This window comes from Myotis brandtii, unplaced genomic scaffold (genome assembly GCF_000412655.1).
Source record: "Myotis brandtii unplaced genomic scaffold, ASM41265v1 scaffold143, whole genome shotgun sequence".
Lineage (NCBI taxonomy): Eukaryota > Metazoa > Chordata > Mammalia > Chiroptera > Vespertilionidae > Myotis > Myotis brandtii.
In genome coordinates this window covers 2,110,442-2,129,398 of record NW_005355115.1, presented here as the reverse complement: position 1 = coordinate 2,129,398, position 18,957 = coordinate 2,110,442, and the positions used below count along the sequence as shown (strand labels likewise).

Sequence of the window (18,957 nt, the reverse complement as noted above, 5' to 3'; positions counted from 1 at the left end):
TATATATATATATTCAAGGTAACGTTTTTAGGAATATCTTGAAAAACAACTTGCTAGACATCATGTAGAATGACAATAATCTTATCAGCAGTCACCTGGCCAAATAGTGGTTCCCACCAGCTTCAGTCTGATTCTGTATGCCCTTGGCAAACAACGCTCCTCCTCTGAACATTGAGAGGATCTCAGCCAGTTGGGCCTGGGCTGCACGTGTGTCTCGCTGTCCTAGGCCTGAGCCCACTCTCCTTGCACAGATACATTTATTAGTGTAATCCTTTCAGAGGTAGGAAGGCACAGCTAAGTAGTATGTGTATCAAATGACCGTTTTATTCAAGTGCCGAGTGGCCACATGATTCTTTAATGTGAAACAAGTTGGGAGGTGCAGTGGGCAGGGGCTGGGTGGTGTGGCTCTGAATGGGAAGGAGAAGGAACCCATCAGAGGCCCAGTGACTGTGAGCAGGAAGAGTGATTGCAGGTGCCGGCAGTGCGGAGGATTGTAGGAGGTGGAGAGTGGGAATTAAGTGAGGTCTCATGCTTTATGACCACTGTGGTCCTACTCACCTATAGCCATCTGTGTCTTAGGAACTGAAATAGCCACACTCAAAGACAGGTTGTTAGAAGTACTCTTCTTCTACGTTGGTGGTGCTGGGTTTTAATTTCTGAAGTTACTGGAAAGTCTTGTCCTGTCTTCTTCCTTTCAGATCTCTTGGGCAGGATAGCCAAGTAAATTTGCTGCTGCCATGCACATGTGTGATCAGGCATTGTCTTTAGTGGAGATGCTGGTTACGATCTTTGTGAAAAAATGGCACAGATCCTGTGTGTAAGCACTGTTTCACATCTGTGCAGCTGTGGCAGCCACCCTGGGAGGAAGAGCAGCGTTCATGTCCTGCCTGTGCTGGCTTTGAGGAATAAAGCTCAGTAAGACCCTGTGAAGGCCTGGTGGTCACCTTGTCATATTATTGCTTAACCGGTTAGCAGCATCGTAGATCAGTTTCTTATAGGTCTCTATCTTCTGTCAGCTGGGATCTCCCTATTAGTCAGAGATGCTTTGGTTTTATTGTGCTTTCAGAAGAAACAGAGGGGCCATGTTCCAAGAAAAATTAATTTCTTGAGTTCCAAAATCTTGTCTTTATAATTTCCCCCTATCTGGAATAGGATATGCATAGTTAATATCTAATTGGGATAAGGCTCCATTTCCTACATAATGTCTCACTAATGTCTCCATTTCTAGCCTGCCCTTAGGTCTCTGCCCAGAGGACAGCTTCTTTCTCTCATTCTTTTCCAAAACATTGTCTTTCTCATTTTAGTTTTATATTTAGTTACAACTTTACAAACATGTGTGTATATGTAAGTGTGTGCACACATGTATGCATATCTTTTCCTTTTATTAGTTGCCTAAGGACCTTTCTCACCCCCTTTTACCTTTGCTTTGGACTGTGGGCACAATGATCACAATAGGGGGCTGACTCTGAGTGAAATATTCCATCTACAGGGCTAACCCAGGGGCAAGTTAGGCATGTGATTTGGTATAATAGACGCTCTGGTGGTATATTTTGATATTTAAACATGGGTGGGCACCCAGGACTTCAAACAGAGAGCTGGTGTATATTGTACTCTGCAGTATTAAAAGCAACAACAATATTTTACATATATTATTAGTTTAAAAAGTATTTTCATTCCTTTTTTTTTTACACTTCAATTTATACAGAAATATTCCAGGGATATAATTGTGTAGCACTACTCCCAGTTAAGGCTATAAGATTCTTTCTAGGGCTTTGTTTATTTTGCTAAGGATTTGCTTTTTAACTGTTTAAAAACAGCTGGAAAAGACAGCCGTTACAGAAGAGTCAGTATTGTGAACACTGTTTAGTGAATAAGAAAACGTAGGCACCAGGAGATTTCTGAAACCAGAAATCAGGGTCCCAGGAAAGTGAAACCTGACAGGGTGGGCCAGGTGAGGAGCTTTGGAGGATGTGGGGGAAAAGGTTGAGAATAATAACACGTTTGGAGCTGTCACCAAGGTAAACGGTGTGAAAGGAAAATGGCTCTGGTTGAGCGTCACTGAGGACCCAGCTAAGGAGAGAGAGAATTGGGGGAGCCAGTCAGCTCAGTTATGTGATATTCTCCTGTCGTGGTCGCAGTCTGTGAACAGGAGTGGGCTCTGGTGTGGTGGGTCATCAGTGGGAATGACAGTTTCTCCTGGGACTCGGTACAAGTCAGGGGAACCAGGAAGATGTTGAGCCAGGTACCAACATGAGGGAACGTTCTGGAAGTGTGTAGGTTATGAGAAAGATGGAAGAACTTCTGAAGAGAAGTTGGCTCATTCTGTGACCTTGGAGGATGAGCAGCAGCCAAATGAAACGGTTAGGAGGAAAGAACTGGGCAAACCCAAGTTTCCGTTCAGGTGGGAAGTAGGAGCATCCGATGGAAAGGCTGAGGGTAGTGCTCTGTTAACGCATCCCAGGCTTCCCCCGTCCTGTCTGGGAGCTGACCAGACGCAGCTCTGTACTTTTGTTCTTACTCAGTTTCATTATGGCACTTTCACCTCCCCTTTCTACCTTGTAGGGTTATTTTGTGGCTCTGATTCTGCATCCAGAGTGCTGGCTAGTCCTTACCACTTTGTCTCATCTTGAAGCTTAGACAGGCTGCTTTTGTTCTTCAAGACTTTGATGGAGATGCTGGACATAATTAGGACTGTAATATCCTTGGATACATCCCTGTGCACCTCTCTCAACGCGGACCCTGATCCACATCAATGGCCACTTTCTGGGTGGCCTTTTAACTAGCTCTAAATCACATTAGAGATAAGGCATTATCTTGCTTGGGTCAACATGCACAATAGGCAGATGAGCTTGCTCTTAATCTGTTGCCTTATTAATCCTAGGAAGCAAGTTTTAGTGAACCCCTTCTGCTTCCCAATAGTCACAAAGGGCAGGAGATGAAGGTGAAAAGTTCATTGTACACAGACTACTGAAATTGACTTGAGGATTGTTATTGGACTGCAAGCAAGTCAATAACAAAAATGGCTCCAAAACAACTGCAGATGGTCCTCAGCTTAGGCTGGTTCAACCTAAAATTTTTAAACTTTATGATGATTCGAAAGCAATATGCATCCAGTAGAAACCAGCTAGGCTGATGTTGACTGTGCTCTGTCAACTAGAAGCCATTTGCCGACGAGTTGCCACAAATTCCTGCAATACTGTGGGATATAGTTCATCTTGGAGGAGAAACTTGAATGCATTTAAAGGAGCAAATTGCTCTCCCTTATCTCCTTACCTCTCTTGGGCCTTAATTTCCTCTTTAGCATGTTTGTTCTTCTTCTATTTGAAAAACATTCTTGATAGGGAAGATTACATCAAAAACAGTGTTGGGTAATTTTCCTTTATAACTGTCATCCGTAAAAATGATGTTCATTGTTCTCAAACTTTGTTGCACATTAGTATCATCTGGGGAGCTCTTTAAATGTACAGGTGTCCAGGCGTTACCCCTGAACCAGAATGTACCAGGTGGAGCCTGCCTAATTCAGTGCTGCAGGCCCAAGGCCAATTACCCCAGGCTTACCTTGCTCATCCAGAGTCAATCCTGATCCAGCCAGGGGCGTCTCAGGAGCCTCATTTTCAAGGTCAGATGATGTGTGGGGGCAGCTAAGTGCCCTCAGCTGCTTCTTGGTTTCCTGAGGGCACCACCTTTGTGTCCATTTCTACTGCTGTTTTCCCTCCACGTCCTTCCCTGTGTGCCCAGTATGGACTGGACTTCTGCCCTGTTTCTATTATGATGCTGTCAGAGGGAGATTTTAAACCTGCATGTCTGATTATGTCACGCCATACTGAAAAACACCTCAGCGACCTTTCATTGCACCTCAGTGTGGCCCAGCAGGTTCTGCATAGTCTGGCTCCTCTCTGCCTGCTCTCCCAGTCTCATGTCACACTATTTTGAACCTAGTGTCAGTAATCTAACCAAACTGGCTTTCTCAAACTATACTGCCTCGGTCCCAGGAACTTGATACATGCTGTTTGCTTTTCCTTAAGTTCTCCTGTCCCTCATCTACTTGTCTACTAGACTTCAGCTTGCCATTCAGTTCTTGGCTTAATCGTTACATCTTTAGAGAAACCTTCCCTGACCCCCAGACGTGGTTGGAGTCCCCCACTGTACATTCTTATGGTGCCAAGGACATCTCATTTTCCCCATTTATCACAGTTGTATGATTAGTTGGTTATCATCAGTCTCACCTGCCGAACTGAAAACTCTATGAGGGCATTAATATCCCTAGTGCCAAGCACAGTACCAGGTAGGCACACAATAAATTTCGTTTGAATGAATGGGTGAATGACTGGGAGACAATTCTTAGAACCGTGGGCACCATCATCTCTCCAATAGCAGGACTCACCATGCTCGGGACCTTCTTTAACACCTTGGATGTTGATATTAAACTGATTTGAACCAGAATTTATTATACCCATTTCAATACTGTGATTTGAACTAAGAGTCACTTCCATTGGCCAGTCCCACATCCCAGTTGTATCTCAAGTTCTGGTTCTACCTGTGTGTAGCTTATTCCCCACTCGCTGGCTTTACTTATGAGATCCAGGGTAGGCCAAGGCTCAAACCAGGTTAAGTGTGACATGTGGCATAACCTCTTGTTTCTTCTATTAGGTTTTCCTTTTAAATTAAAAAAAAAATCCCTTCATTTTCTGTAAGAGAGTTATGAGTTCCATTCAGCCAAAGGTTGGAGAAACTTAAAAGGCGCTTCTCATTACCTTGTCCTAATAGTCCAACTTCCTTCCGGTTTTACTTTGAGCATTTTGTTACAGGCTATGATGTGTTAGGCTATACTTATCACTTCTCATTCTCTTCCCTGCGATTGTCTCCTAAGTTTCTCTTCTCATAATCTGTTGTCATGCCTGGTATACCCTACATAGCATGCAATTTTACCCAGTTTGCTGCTTTCCCCCCTCAAATTTCAGTTTAACGTTCTGTGACTCAGTTGGGTTGGTTTTCTGCCAAAGGATTCTGGCAGCCACCTTGGTCAGTTTGAGAAAGTTCATTGAAAAATCCAGTCTAGCTAAAAAAGGTTATTAGAGAAGACGTAGACTTTAACATTTAGTATTTAGTCTAAGTTGTTTTGAAATGGGAATTCATGTCCATGTGAATGTGAGTATATATTATGAATGACACTAATATGACAGGAATAGTTGAGGATGGGAAACTGTAACTCTGCCTCTCTCTGTCAATAGTATTGACTTTACTTGACCCTGGTAGCAATTGAGAGACATGATCTTAAAATAGTAGACTCTGTTCACTGTAAATACCCCAGTTTTCTCAAGAAATAATTGAGGTCTACAGAGCCTGATTTGAGTGCTGATTAAGAGAAACACAGGGGTGGAGGATAAGAAGGGGAGATGTGGATCTCTCCAGTTGCGCCCTGCTCCCCAAGTGCAGCAGGAGCTCACTGTAGGCACACTGAGCTTGGGCAGAAATCACACTACTCAGAAGCCTGCTGGCAGCACAAACAGGAAGCAGCCTCTGGGTGCTGGTGCGGGCTCTGCTGTGTTGACTTGTTTCCTCCCGTCTCTGCATGGAGTTCAGCACCGTGTCTACAGGGCCTCGTTGTGAGTGATCCTGAGGAAGGCAGGCCCTTCTTCACACGTTTAACCAAAGTATTTTCAAAAGGGGGCCTGCTTGGATCCACCACCGAGTTTCTACAGATACCTTTCACTGGGCCTCTATAAAGCTCTCTGACCACTGTGCGCCCCGCTCTCACCCTTCAAACGTATTAAGAAAGTCTTCCCAGAGTCAATTCATTTCCTAGCATGCCTTGTTTTTTTCCTAACCATCTGCCCTCCCCATTCCTCTCTTATTATGAGCCCAAGTGTTTGGAGTTCAATTATGCAGGCATGAAATGTAGCTTTTCAGTCATTTGCAAGTATGGCTGCTCGTAGAGCCCATGACTCTTTGCATATCACTTCAGAAAATGCCCAGCCACTCCTTCCTTTTCCCCAGACCAATTATAACCTTCAGAAGCTCTAGTCCAACCCAGAGAAGAGAGCTTGCTCTCCTCATACCCACAGGAGGAAGTAAACGGTTGTCTCCATTTATGCAAAGACAACTTGAGAGGTGGGAACCTTCCCCCAATTAGCATCTTTGAGCATCCCCTGGGCATGTTGCCTTCTGTGCTGTTATGCTTTGGAGGTTTAGAGAATGGAAAGCAGATGCAACCAATCTCCAGGCAGCCTAAGCTGAAGGAGCACCACCTTAGAGGGAGAACATACAAAGTCCACTCTGACATTGGTGTTCTGTGGTTCATCTCTATCTTCACAGCTTTTTTAAAGACACAAGCAGATGCTTTGAACGTTTTGAATTCATTGTTTTACATCTATTAGTCTTACTTCCCCAACTGGTTGTGTGAGATTTTTTTTCAAGGCAAGAAATATCTTCTGTTTCTTATCTGTCTCTTATACATCACACTGCCATGTGGGCATCCAGGAGCTGTTTATCTCAACAAAACCGAGTGATTTGCTGATTCACCAGAACAACATGCACAAAGTTTCCCCCTCAAAAGTCCTGTTCGTGCGGCAGTGGTGACCATTTGTACTTTGTAGATGAGACAGGGATGGCTCATCAGAGCCTTGCCCGCCACTTAGCGAGTAGGGAAACTGCCAAGTGCAGGCAGGCTCTGGACTTCAGTGTCCTTTCAGAATACAAGCCGTGTGGGGTGGTCCCATGCAGTTTTAGGAGTAGCAGTATCTCTGACAGACTCTGCCTCAGTTGGAACGATTGCTGAAGGGATTCCTTATGTCAAATGACTGTTTGCTTTTTATTTAAGTTGAACTCTTAGTAGCTAGGTTTGGTCTGTTCTTACGGAGGAAGCCACGGTTTCTTTGGGAAGTGTGCTGTTGCAGATTTGAGGTGTCCAATATAGTGCCTGCCCTTCTATGCCCAGTGGTAGTTCTTAGAATGCGTTCACAGGTAGGACTGGGGACTGTTTTCTCATTGGTTTTATCTCTAAGCTCCTTACTGCTTCTTTCTCTTCTTTCCCATTTAGTCATTTTGATTAGTCACATCCTGCCTGTGAGACAGCAGGCCCATAACATAGGAAAGACCTGATTTTTTCTCTGTTTGTTACAGTTCAACTTCCCCTTAAATCCCCCTTTTTAGGTGCTAGGAGAGAAGTTTGGGGAGAAATAGGGGTGGAGTCCTACTGAAATGCTCATGTGGCATTTAATATTGCAGATTTCCCAAGGACTAGTATATGTGCACATAACACCAAGGGTTTTGTTTTTAAATGGTCATATTTGAATCCTCTATAGGATAGTAATAAAAATAGCATTGATACTGTTTCTGAAGATTGCCATGTAAAAACAGTGAATTACAGTTTATAAAACACCATAAACATACTTAAAGTTTAACAGCAGTTTTCATCTCTTTTGAAAATTTCATTTATCCTCTCAAAACGTATGGGTGCTTATAGTTAATGAAAGCCACCCAAGATGTACTAGTAGCATCAAGACTATGATTGGCCCCTCTATCCTCTGAGACACAAAAATCAAGAATATTCTTTTAGGTTGGAGTGGTAGGACACGGTGTGCCCTCCATATTTCTGCCAGCTGGAGAAGACAAACTACTCAATGTAACTCTGGATGGGCAGAGTGAAAGAGTGGATTATACTGGCTCTGTGGGGCCTGAGGTTGAGATGAAGACAGTTTCTGGTTTGTTAGTGGTTAATCAGTAGGTTTTCCTCAGAGCTGGGCCCTGTACTCTTCCCTATTAATAACCTTGGGATTGACTGGTGATGCTTAAAAAACATCTGTCACCTGTTCTGACTCATCCAAGTTAAGAGTGAATCTCAGAAGTCTCAGGTTTCTTCAGGAAGTTGAGATCAGAAATCCTTTATGAGATCAGGTTGAGGTGAATTTTCTCTCCGTAAGCATGAATCATTGGTACAACAAAGCAAATGTGCTATAATCATATATTTATAATAGAATTCTACTTTCTTGGTGATTGGGCATTTGGAGGTCAAGGTATTTTAGAGCCATTTTTTCTCCCCTAACATTTTGAAAAAAGTTAAAGTGTACAGTCTTAGAAAATGCACTAAAAGAGATTAAGATTTCTTGGTCTTAGAGAAACCAAGACTAAGAAAGAACATGATTAAGGTTAAATGATTGCATTGGGTACTGACGTGACTAACACAGATATATTCTCCAAATAGTGAACTTCAAAACTATAGGAAGCTTCCTAGTAATTGTCCTCTGCTAGAGTTAGAGTTCATGGGCTGGAAACCTAAATACAGAATGAAGGTTCAGTAAAGGTGTAAGTTTTAACAGTGGGGAACATTTATTGGGTTCTTTCCATGTGCTAAGTTTTTTATTACATTATCTCATTCATAGCAACCTTAGTGGGGAGGTCTATCTCCATTACACAGATTAGGAAGCTTGAAGCTCAGGTAGGTTATATAATTTGTCCAAGATCACCCAGGCCAGAAATGGTGGAGCTGGGATTGATGACTAATGGTTCCTTCACAGAATATTAGGGAAGGCCTAGGGTCTTTAGAGACCATTATGTGTTTGTTAAGATTGCCGTCCCACACAGGGAATATAGCCAGTAATATTGTAATAGCTGTATGTGGTGTCAGTTGGGTACTAGACTTATTGGGGGGATCACTTTGTAAGTTACATAATGTCTAATCACTATATTGTACATCTGAAGTGAATATAATATTTTATGTCAACTGTAATTGAAACAAATTTTTTTAAAAAGATTGCTGTCCCTTTTAAAATTACTTATACTCAAATCTAGTGATCTCCACTTGGCAGTTCTTGTGTTCTATTTTTCTTTAGTAACTCTCTCTTCTTAAGTAGGTCATTATTATAGAATCTTAGGATGGTGATGGTGGCCTTGAAAGAGATTGGCTGGACTGCAGCCTGCCCTCTGAGAGACAAAGCACCCCCAAAACGCAGCGAGATCTTCTCAGTTGTTCAGGGATAGTGAGAAGTTATTTTGGCTAATCTTAGATATCTTCAGGAAGGACCCCCACTAAGTAAAACTATCCTTTAATAGACTGTTCTGACAGGAAGTTTATGTAGAAGCTAAAACCTCACTGACACAACTGCTTTTATAGGGGAAGTTAGAAAATGACCACTACTTCTTGTAAAATTCCATTATTCACTCTCAGGCCACCTTGGAAACTTCATTCACTGGTGGTTTATTGAGTACCTACTGTGTGACAGGCATTATACTGAATTATGCTGAATGTGTTCTTGGAAATCTTCACGAATAACACTAGGCAACCCAGCCACACTGCATAGTTTAGAGTCAGATTTTTAATTTTTTGAATAATAACGATGATTTGCACCAACTCTATATTATTTAATGCTTACACAACTCTCTGAGATAATATCATATTGTATGCGGGAAACGTATTTATACGTTTTACGTATTTATATGTTCTACCAGTGTAGTAGAGCGCGGGACACGTATTAATACGTTTTTTATAGACTAGCGGTAGAATGCGGGTAACGTATAAATATGTAAAACTAAAGTTATCGTAATTTTACTGAACGTTGCCATTTGCGCAAAAAATTAGCAAAAATGGCCCGCGCCACCTGTTAGCGCGCGATAAAAACTACCCGCAAACAATGTGATATTATCAAACCTGTTTTACAGAAGAGGAAATTAAAGTTCAGCAACATTAAGAAACATACCCCAAATCACACAGCAGGGCCTTGATGATGTGCGCTCCTAAAGAGAATAAGTTTCAATATAGCACTTTCCAGTTACTCAAATGTTTTTACTTATATTATCTCATCTAATTTTGTAAACAGAATGATAGTAGTTATTATTATATTCATTTTTCAGAGAGCAATAATCACTTCTAGATATTATACACTTAATATTGCCAGGAGTATCAGATGACTTATCATGTAAGGCCTAGTTCATGTACTGCTCACAGCAACCCTAATAAGTATCATTATTCTCATTTTCCAGATGAGCCATTGAGGCACCCAAAGTTTAAGTGCTTTGGTTAGTGCAGTGGGGAGCTCTGCCCAGCCACGTACACGTAACTCCCCTTGCTGTATTCGCTCTACCATATTATGCTGCCTCGTTTTCCACGCAGGGAAACTGAGGTACAGAGAGCATGATAACACAGCTGAGTTCATACAGCTTATAATGAGGGTTTGCACCCACTCTATATTATTTAATGCTTACAACGCTCTGAGATAATATTATTAAACCTGCTGGACTCCAACTCGGATCCTTTCCTCACTTGTTTTCCTGGCACTGGGCTGCCTTTCTGCACGAGGAGGACTGGGTGATGTGGGAATAGCTTTAAATCTATAGCAAATGTATTAACTCCAATGCAGACTTGTTTTAACCAGGGAACTATCCCTGTGTCACCACGAGTTTTTTGTTTTTTTTAAGAGAAAGGCTGTATCTTACATCCAAGTTAAGTTCCCCAATTCCTTTGTGATATGTTTAACTTTAATAATTTTAGTCACTCTTTACATTTCTTTGTATTTTTCCCCCCATTTGGGGGCATGGAGCCCCAATACTACTGGTGACAACATGTCACAGGAGAGGAATGGACATTCAGGCCACACTACTTTGCTCAGGAAGTCATCTGGTGACGTTAGAGTAGAACTCAAACCCAAATATGAGTCCCTCTGTGCCCAACTCAGCTCTGTGGTTCCTGACCCTTGTGTCAATTGAAAATGTTGCTTCTGGTGCTGTAAGGAATGTGTCTTTTCCCATCTGAAGATCATTTCCCATTTCTCTGAATAGTGAATTACATTAACGGTTAAAGCAAGGAAGTCAGTATCAGATATATAACAAGGACCACTCACTCAGATTTGAAATGCTGCCAATCTATACAATCTCAGCCTTGAACATTTTAAAGTACAAAGGTTCATTACTTTAACGATCAAGTATCCTTCAGATTTCTGAAGGAAAAGTTTATGGTCACCATTTACACTAATATACTTTTATTCAAATTGCAAACTCAGGTAAAAATGTTTCTTAAAATGGAATAGGATGAATTTTTTCTATATATTTGTTGATAGAGTAAATATCAGATAAATATCCAGATGTGTTTAATTATTTTGACTCAAGAAAAGTATGTCCTATTTAGACAGTCTTTAAATAAATTGTTTCTGAATTGAACAAATAAACAAGAAATAGCTGAAACTAGATGACTTTGTAGAGAAAAACTTGAAGTATTTAAAAAGAGGAATCATCTCAGAAAAACCTATGTCTTGTTATTCTCATTTTTTTAGAAATAAACTTTAATTGACTATCCAAATATTTTAATAGTTTTTGAAAAATAAGCTTTTCATATTCAGAGGCTGACAGGTGATGTAGGCATAATTTAAAACCTATTGCAAATTTATTAACTCCAATGCAGAAGTGTTTTAACCATGGAACTACCCTAGTGTTACAAAGAGTTGTTTTTTTTTAAAGAGAAAAATTAATACTTACTGAGTTCCTCCTATGCTAGTCCTCTATTCATAGTTTTCTCCTGTAATCATCACATCCCTGTGATTTAGATATTATTATTCCTCTACCCCTTTTACAGATGAGGAAACTGAGGTTCAGAGTCACTGAGTAATTAACCCAAGATTACCGTTAGAAAGTAGAAGTTTCAGAGCCTGAACCTAATTCTGAACATTCCAAAATCCATAGATATTCTAATATATAAAGCTGTCTTGTGAATGGCCTGGTATATTAGAATTTTAAAAATTAACAAACATTTTTAAAATTAACAAAAATGTTTGAAACTAGAAAAAAAATGTTAAGAGAAATGTGCTTGTGATTATGTTTGATTAGCCCTCAAGTAAGTATAAAAAGTTTGAAATATACACTTTTCCGCCCTGGAAACATAGAGAAAATTTACATTTTTTTTCATATGTAGACTGAAGCTCTTGATAAATCTGCTTGGCCTCCATTTGGTTTGTTCCTCCAAGAAACTCCATAAAGATACCCCCCAAAATAGCGTTGATGGTCAGCAGTGAACCCTAACAAGGTGGCTGTCTGTTATTTTTATTATCACAGTGACTGTAGGTAACACTAGGTCACATTCCAAACACGTGACACCTTTTTAAAACAGATTCTAATAGGTTTACAGACATGTCCCTGTTCTCCTGTTTTGGATCATTTTTCTTATTGTCTGGATGGTGATGAAGCTTTCCAGTTCTTCATAGTAGTTGACTTTGCAATTAAGTTTTGCCTTTTTGTAAAGGTTATTTTCTGGAGTAATTTTACCATGAGCTCCCCTCCATTCTGTTCTTCTCACATGCTGCCCACCCTGTTCTCATCTCTGCTCCCAACTCCGTGCTAGCAAGTGACATCCCACCGACCTGCCTGGGAAGAAAGTGAACCGTGCTAACATGGTGGCATCACACACGATGAAAGCCAAAAGCCAAAAAGCACGCCTGAAAGAGTAGCTGGGTCTACCGCAGTAGAAAGCAGCAGTCTGCCTGTTTCTTCACTAAGTTCATTGTTCAAAGAATTTTTAAACGTTAAAAGAAAGAAGTAGTACATGTTCACTGGAGTAAATTAAGAAGTACAGAAAGCAAATAAAATGGAATTCAGCTTTGCAAAGATAACTGAAGCAGATTGTTTTCTAATGACTATTAGACTTTCTAAGTAGACATGTTTATGTGAGAGACAAATAGTCCTTCCCTGTGATTCATTTTGTTACTTTTTTTGACACCTAAAGTCTGTCTAGCTTTGTGCTATATAGGGCCTGAGGGGATGGGGTTGTAAGGAATAAATAGACCGTGTGTGTGTGTGTGTGTGTGTGTGTGTGTTTGTGCTATATAGGGCCTGAGGGGATGGGGTTGTAAGGAATAAATAGACCGTGTGTGTGTGTGTGTGTGTGTGTGTGTGTGTGTGTGTGTGTGTGTTTTGTCCTGTTTGGGTTGTGTGTTCTAAGGTCCCAGCAGCTGGTATACTAAAGATTTTTTTCTTTTTCCCAGACCCCAGGCAGGCACAGTCTTCCCCACCGTGGTCCTATGACCAGTCTTACCCCTCCTACCTGAGCCAGATGACTTCCCCGTCCATTCACTCCACCACCCCGCTGTCTTCCACACGGGGCACCGGGCTCCCTGCCATCACCGACGTGCCCAGGCGTATTTCAGGTAAAGACCACACTTCAACTCAAAACTCACTCCCATGCAGGGGTGGGCTTGGGCTTGCAGGATGGGCCACGTCTATCTTACCTGTGCTCACAGTAACTCTCTCTCAGACGCAAGTGGGCCAGGATTTGACAACTGGCAGACTGGGTCTTCCGAATTAGGGGGTTATAAATATTCTCCCAGTTTAAGTCAGAAACGCTCCAGAGATGGCATATTTCCTAAGGCGATAGTGCATGCCACCAGTTTGCGTCCTGCTGCATTGTACCCCCCGGTGGGCACAGCCCCTATCACCAGGGCCTTCTCCTGAGGGTCTCCTGCCAGGCCTTCCTCTGCTTGTTCCTTCCTTTTCCTCACACCTGCCTGTGAGCCAGATGACAGTCATGGCACAGCCCCCCATTTCTAAAGGCTTTTAAGTCCCAGGAGTCCAAGCTAACCAGCTTCAGGAGAGAGCACCTGCACATTTAAGATCTTTATCACAAACCTGAGGTGCAGTGAGGCCTGGAAGAGTCATAAAAGGCCATGCGTGGCTTCCGAGCGGCCAACTCAGCCCAGGGCAGCCTTTCTGTGAACTGCAGAGCGCACTGCTATCGCTCTCCGTGTGGCGGCCCCAGTACTCACACGTCCACTCTGCCAAAGCCACCACCGAGACCTGTGGCTCGCGGTGGGAGTGCGTGGGGTAAACAGCCTCCCCATCGTCCACCTAAAGGCTCTCGGCCAACCACATGAGTCCTGTGAATAAGAAATAAATCTCTCAGCTCACCCCCCTGCACATACCACGGCATCACCCGCCCCAGAAATACAGTGGCCTCCAGGGGCACATAGTCAGACCCTGTATTGGTCAGACACTGCCCAGCGGTCGGGCTCCAGGCACCTGTGTGACTCCTGGCCAGGTTAATGCCTTTCTCTCTCTCTCTCTTTCTTTGTGTTTCTGTCTCTGTCTCTCTCCCGCTCTCCTTTTCTGCAAAGCTCGACGCCGTTACTCACTCCGCTGAGTTGCACCACTGCCACGCTGAAGCCCCACCAGCAGGCTTGCAGGTTTCGATTAGTTCAGTCTCCTTTCTTTCTTTCAACGGGGGAGGAGGGAAGGCTTTGCTTCTCCAGCAAATAGGCCAGGGCTCTCGGGTCCCAGTGCCGTCCCATTTCCTGCCACAGATGGACTCCGTGGGGGTGAGTAGGCCAAGAAGGGCTGGAGGGAGAACCGTGCCACGCTTTGCATTCTGACTGCCGGGTTCCTGAGTCACATGCTCTTGGTTGGGGAGTGGTGCCGCGTACAGAATCTTAGCTGTCGTTTCCCTTGATTGGAATGACGGGCTCCTCCAGGCAAGTGTCGATTAAAGACACAGGAAAAGACAGGGAAGGCACAGGGTTATGATAAGACAGGCTGGGGTGGAGCCAGAGGCAGTGTTGGATGGTGTCGAGTCCCTTCTGGTCCCCCCTCTTGTGTGTTACTCTGGGTGTTTTGTGTTGCACAGGCCAACGTGACACTGTGTCAGGATGGATTTGCACCAGCTTGTGTCTGCTTAGGGTCCTCTGGGTTCCAACGTGTGTGGCTGAGGCAGGTTGGCCATTTGTCCTCTGGCAGCTCTGAGTGGAAAAGCCTCGGGGAGTGGTGGCAGCCTGAGGGACCCCCCTCGCCCCAAGCTCTTTCTTACTGAGTCTGCTTGTAGATGAATTCAGTGGGGAAGCCGTCGAAAATGCCCCTGAGAAGTGTTTCTCATTTACACGTGTCGCATAGGACAGCCAGGTTATTCTGAGTCCATCCCCTGATCATTAGGTAAAACACCTCCATAAACAGAGGAGGCGGTAGGAGCAAAAACGGAGGCCAAAGGTAGGAACGAGCCTCTGCTTTCAACTGGTTTCAAACGAGTTCAGTCCAGCTTTTCCCTCCCTCCCCAAACATTTCTATGAGTTGTTACTGGCAAAGTTGCACAGTGCCAGGGTGGGAGGGTCTGTATAAACACTGAAGTGAGGAGAACAGAAAATCCCTTTGGTCAGCAGCACGGGGAAGCAGGAAGAAAGAACTAGGTGTGGACTGTCACGGAACCGGAGGGACCCTGCTCCTCCTGCCCTTGCTCACCGTGCTCCCTGCGGGGCTCAGGGACCCAGTTGCCTGGGATGAGCACCATTTTCACTGCCTGTCTCATAGGTTCCCAGGTGCCAGGGTGCATGGTTTCTGTTGCATTATCTTCCCCCTTAATGTCTGCAGCGATCCCTAAGGTCCAGGCCTGCATGCATTCTCTGTGACACGGACAGCTACAATACTAACCTTCATCTCCATCGCTAAGCAGTCCTGTGTTCACCTCTTCCAGTGCTTTCCAGTTTCATATTTTCGTGTGGAGTAATCAGTTCTCATCCCCAAATACGAAGGGATACATAAAATATTCTCGCACCATCACGGGTGAGAAAGAATAGGATTGGAGGTTCAGATTCAGGCTTGAATCCTCGCTCATACACATAGAGGACACGTTTCTTACGTCTCTAAAACCCAGTTTTACTGTTTGTAAAATAGGGATATAAGATTTCTCTTAGGGTTCCTGTGTGGATTAAATGAGGTGCTTTATGTAAAGTGCTTAGGACGGGCCTGACACACGTTATGTGCTAAATAGATTGTAGCTGATTTTCTGGAGCTAAAACTGTTTTGCAAGAATTGTATGTCTATATATAATTTGCAGGCGAGCCCTGGCTTAAATATATCAAGTAGATAACAATCTAAACTTTCAGAGGGTATTATTTGCTTTATAAAATGGGTCACCACAGAGCCTATTTAAAATAAAAACCTTTGAAATGAGTTAATACTCAAATACATTCATTAAGCACTTAATACTGTGCTTGGCACATAGAAATACTCAGTAAATGTTTGTCATTATTACCTTTATTATTCTGTAGATTTACCAGGAATATTTATAGAGCTAAAACAATTGGGAACCATTCACATAAAGTTAGTAAAGACTAAAGAAAATAACTATTCAATTATATCTCAGAAAATAGAAAATGTTAAGTTATACTTACATGTCACTGGGCTCGATAATGTTTTTCTCTGAGAAAACATAGGAATAAAAGCAACCAGAAGGCTCTTTCAGAAAGATGTGTTCCTAAAGAAATGCTATTTCATCCTAAAAGACCTTGCCAAAGAAAGGCACAATTTAATCTATTTAATTACCTTCAGAGATCTGATTTTACAACTTGCTTTTTTGGTATCCTTTCTTATGAGTAATGTTTCAAGTATGGATACAAATTCTAGAACTTAATGAATGACAATAATGACAATGATATTATATTATATAGTTCCTTTAGTCTTCCACATATCCTTTATGGAAGCAAGGTGTAAGTAAAATAATATTATAATGGTATGTTACCCACAATCTCTATTGCAAAGAATGATACACAACCAGATGTCTCGAAGCTCATAGTTACAATACAAACTTCAGGAAACATTTTCTTAACCTTGAATAGTATTATAACAAAAACAATAGCAGCATGTATAGGTTTATGACTGATCAATACATTATTGTCATGTAATTGACTAATAGCGTCTACCTTATCATAATGAGGCATTACAGCCCAGAAGCAGCCCCCCTTTCCCACCACACTTACTGTGATAATTGTAGCCTCATCACAAAGTAATCTGTATTTCAGTAGCACCCCGCCTAGTGATTTCATACATTATCTCATTTTATCTTATACGATCCTAAAAGAATATTCACCATGCAGAGGTAGGCGAAGTTAAAGAGCAAGCGTGGCAAGGCGAGGACCAGCGAACCTGACAGCCACCCTAACCACGGCCCGTCTTTATCATCGTAATCATGTTATCACCCATGGCATTTATGATGCTCAGAGCACTTGTAAGGCTTGACACGAAGATTGTAATTACTTTTCAGGAGGTCATTACCAAACACTGTGTAAATAAAAACTCACTGACTTTCAAAACGTATTTTATGTAATTATCCTACTGTGAAAAGAAGCACAGCTGTGTATCGAGTCTGCTTTTTTGACTTGCAGGTCAGATGATGAGCTGTTGTCAGCCTTCGAAAGTTTATGCATTGCAAATAACTCCCCCCTGCCCCACCCACCTGAGTGAAGTAGCTCAGATGAACCCCAGTCTGCATCATTTTTTGACATCCACGAGGTAGAAGGGATATACAGTGGTATTTTTTTCTGTGGTCTTGGTCACTGTGCTTTGCACAGATGCGTTCTGGAGGTCTCTTAGAGACTTAGGATACAGGAATTAGATTCAAGGGAAGGGCCTACATGTTCTCTGCCTGTGTTACTTACTCTCAGAGGCCAATACATATATGGATGATTTTTCTCTGCATTTATAGGGCCTTTTTACACAAAATAGTTAAGAACTATAATCTTCCTGAAGGTTATTTGTTTTGTGTAAGCCAATAGTCTTGAATTTCTTTCAAGATATTTAAATATCAAAAAATTCCACTTAACTACACAGAACATTAAAGAGGTCTCTGTTTTTATGACTCTTAGTCGCTAAACTATAATATTTTCAAAGGTCAGCAGAATGGGCATTAGTGTAATAAATAAAATGACTAAAACTATTTTATTGCTACCACAAAATCTGGAAATTGCTAGTGGAAAAAAACTCCTTTTATCATTAAAGGTATATTGGGGTGATGGTTTCATGTAATTTGAAAACCAGTGGGGATTGATGCAGTCCAATTTAAATTAACCTTATAACCGAGTTCCTATCAAGTCCCCTGAATCAAGGTTTGAAACCAGCTGCTTCAGTAATGTGCCACGTATACGTGGACAGAGCCAGGACATGGGAGGGAGTGGTGCCCTAAGAGAGGTTAAAAGGAAAACTCCTGCAATTCATACCAATACACCAGAAAGTTGAAGCCACTACAATAAAACAGTAGAGCATCTACTTGTTACTATAGGGCCCTTCCTGTATTAAGAGCCACCTGTTTGATAGACACACCTCTGCCACAGCAGCCACGGGCGAGTGAATACATTTAACAGGATCCCCTTTTATTTTGAAGAAGTTCTCTGTTTGAAGCCACAGAAGGGGAAGATATTAAATGTAATGGACCCTAAACAAAGGCAAGTCCTGTATTACCAACTGAATGTTCACTATTCTCTGTTCTATCGACTGTGCCTTGTTGGGTTACTTTTGCATTCTGTAAGGTGAACTTCATCTTGCTTTCTCTAAAAATGGGCTGTCTTCTGGCATGAGCAGAGGATGTCTTTATCTTACTGCCGCGGGCCCAGGTTCAGGGTGTACCTGGACCTCAGGTTATTATAACTTTTGAGTTGCTGGTGCTGAGAACCCAAGAAGTGATTTCCATTCCGATTAGGTCAGTTGGGGATAGTTGGCCCAGCTCACAGAGCTGACTGACCTTGGCTGTGTGACCGGTTCCTGTTATTTGTAGCTAGACCGAGGGACCAAAGCTCAGGAGGAAATGTGTGTACATGGTTCGACACTGATTTTCTGCGTGGTTCTTGTCAGATGTTTTTGGTGAGGATTTATCTTGGATACGTGCATGAGCACCCACATGTGGAGAAAGGATTTAGTAGTGAAAGGAATCGTGCTGATGCAGGGAGGGCAAAGACCTGGTTAGGAATTGGATGGGAAGATTGGCTGCAGTTCCTCTCTTTTCTTAAAAGGAAACTTGGGAGCTCGAACCTCACTTCACCGAAAGTATTAAAGTTACTTTTCTAATGACACGGTGGCTTCTGTGCTTCGCTGAGACCCGAGAAGAGGGTGGAGGCAATGTCACCGAGGAAACCCGAGTTTTAGTTTCACTGTCACTGACGATTCTTTGCACTGTTCTCTGATGTGTCGGGGTGTTTATTGTGCCTCAACGGTCTCATGTAAGTG

At 42.5% G+C, this 18,957-nt stretch overlaps 1 protein-coding gene across 6 annotated transcripts in view; it reads left to right on the top strand.

Moving 5' to 3' along the window:
* RUNX2 (runt-related transcription factor 2) overlaps positions 1 to 18,957 on the top strand; it is a 229,870-nt gene that overhangs the window by 75,143 nt on the left and 135,770 nt on the right. For all 6 annotated transcript variants that reach the window (XM_005860946.2, XM_005860948.2, XM_005860950.2 and 3 more), the window contains one exon: positions 12,966 to 13,127. In XM_005860946.2, coding sequence (XP_005861008.1) covers positions 12,966 to 13,127 — 162 coding nt within the window. The remainder of the gene's footprint in view (positions 1 to 12,965; positions 13,128 to 18,957) is intronic.